At 42.6% G+C, this 9,684-nt stretch overlaps 1 protein-coding gene across 1 annotated transcript; it reads right to left on the reverse strand.

The window, feature by feature from the left end:
• Window positions 1-301: 301 nt before the first annotated feature.
• pln2 (phospholamban 2) lies at window positions 302-5,296 on the reverse strand. Its single transcript, XM_029520563.1, has 2 exons — window positions 5,230-5,296; window positions 302-1,862 (listed from the first exon to the last, which is right to left on the reverse strand). The coding sequence occupies exon 2, from the start codon at window positions 1,719-1,721 to the stop codon at window positions 1,560-1,562; it is 162 nt and encodes a 53-aa protein (XP_029376423.1). The 5' UTR covers window positions 1,722-1,862; window positions 5,230-5,296; the 3' UTR covers window positions 302-1,559.
• Window positions 5,297-9,684: the final 4,388 nt, after the last annotated feature.

The following is a 9,684-nucleotide window of genomic DNA, read 5'->3' on the forward strand; positions in this document are numbered from 1 at the left end:
TCCATTCATGGCTAAGTGGTAAATGTGGCGGCTGTGCTGTTTTAAAATAGTCTTTCTGCACTTTAGATGTAGGAATCTGACGTGAGTCACAAAGAGTTTTTAAAGCAGAAATGTCACGAAATGAATTCACACCATGCAAAGTGATAAAACCGCAGGCTCTGGACGTGCTGCTGGCTTTGTTGGAGAATGTGTGAAGTGTATTTAACTGAGCCCAAGTTAAAATTAATCCATACTTCATGTTGTGAAAGCAGCTTCACTCGGCTTCAATTTATAAATTTATATTTTATTTATTTATAAATAAATAAATAAATAAGTCAGCGTTCAGTTTTTTTTTTATTAATATGAATGTGTTCTATTTTAAGCAAGAATGTTCACATTATTTCAGTGTCTTGTCTGACAAAACTGACCAAATTGTGTTTGATACAACTTTTATAAACTTTTTGACTTCCGGGCTCATCATGGGTACGGTGGCCGGGAAAGCTCAAACATGAGGGTCCGTTTGTGTAATCGGTCCGGGTTACCGGGAAAAGGAAAAAAAGAAAAGTTTTTCTTTCAGATGAAAATGTTATTTTAATGTGTGTTAAATGGCTTTACTTTTTTTTACTGTGTTTATATTTCGGTCAATGCTAAATTTAGCATCATTAGCTTCTTAGCGAAGCTGACGCTAAACGGCCAAACCATGTAAATAAAATAAGACATTGTACAGTCACTTAATGCCATTAAAACACCAGTTTCACAAAAAAAAAAAAAAAAAAAAAAAATAATAATAATCGTTTTGCCCTCTTTTTGTCTCCGGTAAGCCGGACCAATTATACAAGCGGACTTTCACTTCCGCTTTGGTGTTTGCGTTTCGGGGAGCCTTCTCGGCCACCGTACATGCGTCAAACGTGACTGATCCTCAGTCTTAGTCACATTAATATTTTTTTACCTCATCTGTATGAATCCATGTGCTTTGCCAAAACACATCTTTTTTTAAACGATCGTTTTTTTTATTATGGTTGTTTTTGAGTGTTATTGTCGAGGAAACAGCATCAGTTGTTTTGACAGAAAAAAGGAAGAATGCTGATGGAGGAAAAAATAATTTCAAATATATCCCCAGCATGTTTATTTTTATCCTGGTGGCGGAGGAAGGAGTGGAGCTCATGAGAAACTAAGATTAAACAAAAGTGATCTGTTGATGTTGTAGTATTGCGCAAGTTATTGCTCATGCAGGAGGAAGTCGGTGTCCTTTTGTAAAACTACATAAATCAACACATTGAAAGCGACTATCTGATGTGCAGCCGGCAGATATGCATGCATACAGCTTCTCAGTGAAGTTTAAACTGCTGGAGTCGGGTCACTTATGATCATTCCCTTGAGAAATACAGGCAGGGAAGCTGATGGAAACATCACCTCTGTGTTTAGCCACAGCCACGAACAGAGAGAGTTCCTTCATGGCTGCTGTGAAACAGCTGGGCTGATATGTGGAGATGGTTTTATTCTTTCTTCCAAACTCAACCAAATCCTCGTCCACAGAACAGCCTCCCCAAACTCTCTCTCTCTCTCTCTCTCGGCCGCTCTCAGCTGCTCAGCAGGACGATGATGTAGATGAGAAGCAGGCAGATGAGGATGAGGGTGAAGTTGACGAACAGCTCCTGCAGGTTCCTCTTGGCTTGAGGGTTCACCTCGATCTGACTCGCTCGGCGGATGGCCGACTTGGTAATGTGCTGAACTCGCTCCATGGAGAGAGGTTAGATTTTGACAGGCTTGATTTGGAGAGAGGAAGGAACCGATTCAGGCTGCGGGGGCAGCTGGAGGTGAGTTCAGGTCAGGAGTCTCATTCAGCCTTAACTTGAACTGGTCTCGCTTCTCTTTTCTTCTCCCTGCATGCAACAGAGGAGGATGGAAAGGAGAAACAATGAGAAAAGTTCAGGAAAGACGTCGTTGGCTGTTTGTAAAACTTTTTGCTTTGAACATCAGCTCTCTCCTGGGTGACCTTTCTGTGCGATGATTACAGAGCTGCTGCAGATCAGAGGCGTCAGCTGGGGCCTAATGTGAGAAGCCTGACTGCAGGAGGACAAATGTCACAACAACAATGTGAACCACAGTGTCAAAAGCATTAACTGAAACCACTCTTCAGATGTTCCCTCCATCTGAGTGTACTGAATCTGGGCATGTTTGATTTCTTATCAGTTTAACTTTTCGTTTGTGCCATCAGGAATGTGACATTTCCATATTAGCTCATGCAGTCTAATGTTCATGTTTAATTACAGTTACAGTCTCACAGCAGGAGCTGAAACGTTGGCCTGTGAGAAGGAACAATGAAGGAGCTTCACACTGCAGCTGCAGACGCCGCTCTGATAAGTCCCTTTTTGTCATCCGATCCGAGACTTTCAGCAGAACAAAGTCATCGTGACAAGGTGACCGTGCTTCTGCATCAGCTGACCGTCGTAAGACCTGAACAATCGCTCCGTCTAGTCCTCCTCCATTTTTCATCGTGTCCCCGGCTGGATGGATTGTTCATTACATTCATTGTTCCTTGAGGGAAGACTTGCATACAGACTGCCTTTGGGACAGCAATCCAATTTTTAGATACCCCGTTTTGACAGGAGACTCTATTTTATCCCTTTTCTGTACCTCGCATGCTGACACTGCTTTTTAAACTTTTTAAAACTGTGCATCCTCCATTTTTCTTCGTCTTATGTTTTTTTCTTTGCTGCAGTTTAGAACAGGAGACAATTTAGCCATTCAATGCCTTCTGCAGACTGTTCAACACATCTATTTTTATTTTCTCACTTCTGCTTCACTCCTGATTGGCCTCTGGGTCACATGTTATCACTTGACATATTTACACCTTTACACACTCTGCGTCGCTTCACTGGAGAACTCCTTGACAGCTGACTGAAATGCATCATTGCTGGTTCTGAAAATGTTGGCTAAGAAAAAGTCAAAGACTTTTGCTTCTGTTGGAAATATCGCTGCAGTTGAAGGCACTTAAGTTTCATCTACCTCTCTCAAATTCTAAATATCTTAAATTCCCCAGGGCCGTATGAGGTACCCATAATCCCTGGTGAGCTGTGAGGCCCCTGACCGGCTCTCATCTCCTAAATCATCCAATTCAACACGTCACAGCCTTCCGCCTGATCTCATCTGTCACTCTTCTTTGCGTTACATTGAGTGAGTTTGTCGTGCCATTAGTTTGACCTTTGACACCTCAGGTTAAGTTGGAGCTGTGTGACATTTGTGTCACTGACGGCATGTGAGTTGTTGCCACATTATGTGCCGAGTGGCCTTCAGTCATTTAATGCTGAAATGCGAGCCGTCATGTAATCCTCTTTTCCACATTAGAAAAGCGAGTGAAAAATTAAATACAGTAAATGTGTCCGGGCTTTCTTCTGTCAGAGTCCTGCCTAATTTAACTTTGTGTTGACAAAAAGGATGAACTATTCTCATCTTTAACAAAGCATTCCCATGTCATCAGTCGGCTCTTTCCTCTTCTGTCTGTCTGTCATCTCTCACATCTCGCTGGACTTCGCAGACACAGCTGCTGTAAGTCAGAGACGTGCTGTCATTAGTTCGTGGATGTCGTATCATTCACGTAGAAACAAGCAGCTGGATTGGATGCAGCAGTCTGAGGGTTCAGGAGGAACAGTCCTGAAGGTTTACACCAATTTCACCTGCCACACGTCCTACTGTAACTGAAACTGCATTTTGCTGCTGCACATTTTCTTCAGCTTGCTTTTCTTTTGCCCTCAAGATCTCTAAAGGGGTCGATGCTCGCAAGCCAATAAGTAAACTGCCAGGAGGGCAGTTTTGGAAATGATTAACTCATTGAGGAAAGATCTAACTTGTGGTTAGTAACTGTGACATTTCTGGATAATGTTTATCACAGCTATCCATGAGAGTTTTAACTTGATAATGCTTTTTTTTTTTTTCATCCTCATAATTCATTTTCAACTCCTGTGTGTAAATCACGCTTTATTTTATGATGTTTGTTGGTTTCTGAATGAGTTGCTCTGTTTTAGCAGTCAGCTGTTTGTCAAGAGTCAAATCCCTCCAGTGTGACCAACGGACAGTGGATGACATGTGAATACTTCAGCTTCGACGTAGAGGCTGAGATGTTTCCATCAGAACAACTTTTATGTGTGTGTGTGTGTTATCTGAATACTTTTAGATGCCAGTCATTCCATCGGTGTGAGTTTTATCAGCACGTCAGCACCAGTAGCTGTCGTCCTGAGGAGTCAATGTGGCTCCACACAGTGTCAATGAAAAGTTTGGACGCACGTCTCTCTGAGTCTCCTGAAGAGAAGACTCATCCTTGAATGGTCACATTCTCTGATCTGAATATGTTTTCTGATTCTGGATGTAATCAGCTGAGCTGATCTCTGCACACAGACATTTTGAACACCTGATTCTACAAATACGCTGCTACGTCTTCCCCTACTTGTGAAACAACCTTTTAAAAAAAATGAGAGCTGAGAGCTTATTAAGGTGGAAAATGTAGGTTAGACCGACACACGCGCTTGATGCTGACCTGTTACTCAAACTGGGGCACAATCAGTGTCAACCACACGTTGGCAACAGCTTTTGGGTGCCATCACTTTGGCAATGTGAAAGATCTTTAGCAATTTCTCGCTGCTTGCCGTTTTTGCTGATCTTTGCGTCTCTAAATGAAAGTGCAGATGTCTGTGTAGCTGTTTGTATGGGAGTCCAGGAAAGTCTAAAAGTCAACAGAAATCTCTTGTGTGGATGTAAAAGATTCTGGAAACACAATGAAATCAGCACACATAAACTCCAGATGTCCACTCTCCTGTCTGTGATGTCACATTGAAGACACTGATCGGGCTGAAATCTGCGTTTAGATTCAGTCAGTTGAGCTCCTCGGCACACTAAAATTAAAAATTGTGCGCCTTGAATGGGAGTGCGATAAGAGCAGATGAGTGTTTATCCCTTTGGGAGGTTCAGCTCTGTTTCCACTGTGCCCCGTCCTCCCGTTAAAGACGTTCACTCTCTGGACAATTAGCTTCTTTTATCCAGCAGTGAATAACAGAGCTCCTCTGTGTCTGAACACAGCAGCAGCCTCCGGTGGCCCTCGCAGGGCAGAAATGATGTCTCACATCTTTACTTTACCCATCATATTTAGTAAATTTCTACCAAAATCACAAATCACGAATCCATCATCCAGCCTCATTGTTACCTCCTCATCTGCTGTCTACGTCTGAAAAAGAAACGCAGGATGCTGCCTCTTACCTCTCAGATGAGAACAGAGCTGGTTGGAGTTTGAGAGAGAAATGTGAGATATGTAACTCTCTCCAAGGCTGTAAACACAATGAGAGAGAGAGGGAGAGAGAGGGGGAGGGATGGAGGGATGGAGGGAGGGAGCGGGGGAGGCAGGACATCCTAGATAATATTATAGTGGGGATACCAAAGTCGGACCGCAGTGAATTATACATGTCAGTATCAACCCGGCCAGTTCAAAGAATTTTGGTTTGAGAGCTAAAAGCTGAAGGTAAGAGTTTACTAAACATGGAAATATATTTCAAATATTTTAGTTTCCACATTATGTGCAAATATAGCAAAACAAGCTCTTTTTTTTTATAGTAAGTTAGAGATACTGATGCACTGAGGCCAGGCTTGGCAGGAGGAAGCATCTTTAAAATTAGCAGGATGTCTTGAGCATCAAATCCAGATTTAGTCTTTTCTGGTGCGAGAAGCTGAGCACACATGGATTCATCCATCATCGCCGTTTGCTGAAGAATCAAACGTCATGATTGGAGTGTGTTATTGTCTTCATTATCCTGGCAGGCCTGTAGACGCTTGGCACCAGCGTGGTGCCTGCGAACAGCTGATGGCATGTCTAAATATACAGTTTGGCCGTGACCACACCGGCACTTCGCCGGGGATTTGGTCCTTCGGGCTCCGGATATTGTTGAAGCAGGAATGATAACATTATTTCCCAGATAACCTCCAGATCTAAATTTGTGTCATGGCGTCACCCAGAAGTCTTTGTCTGTTGTTGCTGCTCTTCTTGAAAAAACAAAAACTACATTTTCTGCCTTGATATTGAAAACAAGTCTTCAAAGTTTCATCATTATGATTGGAGGATTAAAAACGTATTTTGGGCGATAAGCAACGTCTCCTTGTCGTGTTTGGATGCATGTGAAGTTTTCTCTCACTTGGGAGAAATCAAAAGAGACGAGGGTTTTAAAAAGAAAGTCAGGAAAAAGTAAAAATAACCCCCCCGCTGTGGCCAAAAGAGCATTTCATCTGCCTTACAAGGAGAATCGGCATGTAAACAGGCTGTCAGTCTCACACTGGGCAGCCTGCTGTGGTGGTGGGGGGATATTTGTACCACCTTCTGTTATGACAGCTGTATTTTTAAAGAAGCAGATAAAACATGTTGGAGCTGTTGGAGTCCAGACTGGATTAAAGAGCCGTGTCCCAGATTGATGAGTCGATACTCCATCAATGATGTCCCCTCACACTCCCAAATAAATAAGTATTCTTTAAAATATCTGATTTTACGACCACCTCTGAGTTTAAGTACCCAGTCGCAGTCTTTGGACTGACAGGATTCATCTGAACTGCATTAACATTACAAATAAACTCTGAGTTTTCATCCTTCAAGTGTGAAACTGGGAACAGACAACTGAAACTGAACAATCTGACGAACTGGGAAGTAATTTGAGCTGAACTTCCCCTTTTAAATTTTACGTATGTCAGCATCACTACCTTCTTATTCATCCCCTGTAATGCACTGCTTTTGTTTTTCAGCTGAAAAATAATTACAAAAATGTTCCCAGAAAAAAAACAAAAAACCCTCAACTGTTTCTTTTTTTTTTGTTTCCTCAGGAACGGTTCAGCTCTGCAGCCTTACATGGTGAAACGCCAGACAGACCAGAGAGAGAGAGAGAGAGAGAGAGAGAGATACAAAGGGAGAGAAACAAGTCAACTGATACAGAAAAACACAGCAGGCCAAAGAAAACAGACGACGCTTCTGCTGCCAGACCGAAGATGTGAGCGAATCGCACGTACCCGCTCAGGCCTTCGAGGAGGCCGTCTTTCCACAGTACACGCCAGAAAGAGGTCAATCTATGCTGCCCTTTGAAAGCAGATGGTTGAAAAAAGCCCATTCAGGCTCCCAGAGATGCTTTTCAGTCTTCATGCCTCCAGGAATAGTATTTTTATGGACTAGATCTTTTAAACGGGCTTTCACAGAACAACAGCCCATTCATGCAAGACATTTTGACATAATGATAATAATAATAATAATAATAATCTTCAGGGATGGAGCAACGTGTGTATTCGAATTAATGGATAAAAGTAGAAATAGTTTAAAGAGGATATGTGTTGATGAGTGAATTTATTTTCTACTGAACTGGTTTCCAGTCTTTTCACTAAACTAAAATAAATGTGTTCACTTTCAGCACATCCTCATGGAGCAGAGCAGAAAAAAAAGAGTTTCAGGGGAAACTCGATATTATGAATGTGTAATAATTCCACAGTAAATTGTAAACAAACCAGAAATGTTTAGCTCTTCACGTCAGAAGTTATTTAACAGAAGGAAGTGGCTCTGACCTGCCTCCTCCTCTCATCCTATACAGCTGAATTAATCTCATCGCCTCTGCTGTGTTTGAACCCGTTTCGCTCGTACAGATAGATGGGGGGGGGGGCATTTTAGGGGTGAAGAGTGATGTCGGGAGGGTTTACCCCATCAGCTGTGTTTACTCTAGAAGACTTACTGCTTCTGTTGGCAGCTTCACACACCACCACCCCCCCCTCCTTCCCCTCTCTCTCTGTCTCTCTGTGTCTCTCGTCCTCCCTCTCTCCTCTCCAGATATAGCCAGCTATGTGGTGAAGCCCACAAACAGCTTTTCTCCCAGAGGCCTCTCTCTAAGTGCGCGGTTTATCTGATACGAGCTTTTGAGTTCTCCTTTCTGAGTCTCTCTCGAACAATGTTAAAATTGAAAATGCTGCACAAGCAGGAATTAAAAACAAGAAGACGTGCTGTTCTACAGCACAGTGTAAAGGTACTTTAATCGCATTTGCCCGGTTGACATAAAATCCTGAGAAGGCAGACGTAGCTCAGGTTTAGCTTTGTTAACAGATCATTTATCACAGAGCAGGGTCACACACACACACACACACACACACAGGGACACACACTAACACACTGAACCTAATGCGATTATAAAAACACAAAGCGTGCACACCTTAATCTGATTATCTCGTCTTAATCATGTGAACCATTGAGGCATAGAAAGAATTCAGTTCTTAAGTCAGCTGGAGGTGTGTGTGTGTGTGTGTGTGTGTGTGTGTGTGTGTGTGTGTGTGTGTGTGTGTGTGTGTGTGTGTGTGTGATGCACATCATCAGTTTCAGGAGATGATTATGTGTTTGTTTCCATGTCAGTTGAGGAAGTTAGACACTGAGCTCATCAAACATCTCTGCTCACTGTGGACCTTCTTTTCAGGTGGAGGTGTGATCTTCTTCAACACCAAAACAAACTCCTCTGAACATGATCTTTAGTTTTTCTGATTGCTTTTTGTTTCAGCTCCAGCAGCTGCTTTTAATAGAGCGCACCAGTTACCCAGCATGGTGATCGTAACTGTACTTCCAGGTTTAAGCCCGTAACTCCACGTCCAACTGGCTGAGACACTGAATCATGCCAGCTGTTGGGAGTGATCTGGATGCTGCTTCGCTCTGCTCAGGAGGGGATAAAGAGTTTCATCCCCGGGGATCAAACGTCCCGCAGGAACACAAAGGAAGTCTCCTCCAGCTGCCGAGGTAAAATAAAACAAATCTAATGTTCCCACTTTACAAAAATAAACATTTGAACTACATAGCAACTCCCCTTCTGTCATTTACAATCAAAAATCTAAAACAGAGCCTCCACCTGTTACAGCTCCTTAAATAACCAACAAAGCCGGCACACCCCGCCGACCTGAAGGTGAAAAACCACAAATCCAGCAGACACAGTAGTCAGATCGTCTGGATATCCAAAAGTAACCACGGCAGGCTACTGTTGTGATGCTGATCCACCGTGGCCTGTAATAAATCCACACAAACTCAGATCCAGCAACAATCCCACACAAACACAACAATTTCACACAGAGCACAAACTGCAAGCTGGATTTTTTTTTTTTTTTTGTTTGTTTGTTTTGGCAAAAATGCTTTAGATTCCTCTGGATTTTCACAAAGTTCATGAACGGTCTGATTTCCTTTTTCATTTTTCTACATCAATGATTTGTTTCTGCAGTATGACCTGTCTTTCTTGGCTTCACTAACTAATATTCACCTTTCCACATTCAACACTTTCTCTTCTATACAAAGTAAACCAGAGCATCACGAAACAATGTCGCACCGAGCAGTAAACTTGTTCTGTGTGGATTACAGGAGCTGTGTTGTAGATAGTGCAGGCCACTAAATGCATAACAAAAAGGTCTTATCATTGGCTGTCATTAGAGCGCAGCGGGCATTCTTTCCATCACATCGAGTCTATAAACAGATCGCTGGTCCACAAAGACCTGGAGAGTCCAGCAGACTGCTGTAATTACGGTGCAGCTGCCTGCTGTTTGTTAGACACCCTGAAACCTTTTACACCTTCACGTCTGTTCGCTGCTGCTGCTGATTCACAATGTTTCATCCAGTTTGTCCCGAAAACGAAATATCATTATTACACAGTAATCTGTTAAAGCCTGAAGTGT

The sequence above is a fragment of the Echeneis naucrates genome, chromosome 2, assembly GCF_900963305.1.
Source record: "Echeneis naucrates chromosome 2, fEcheNa1.1, whole genome shotgun sequence".
In the NCBI taxonomy this organism is placed as follows: domain Eukaryota; kingdom Metazoa; phylum Chordata; class Actinopteri; order Carangiformes; family Echeneidae; genus Echeneis; species Echeneis naucrates.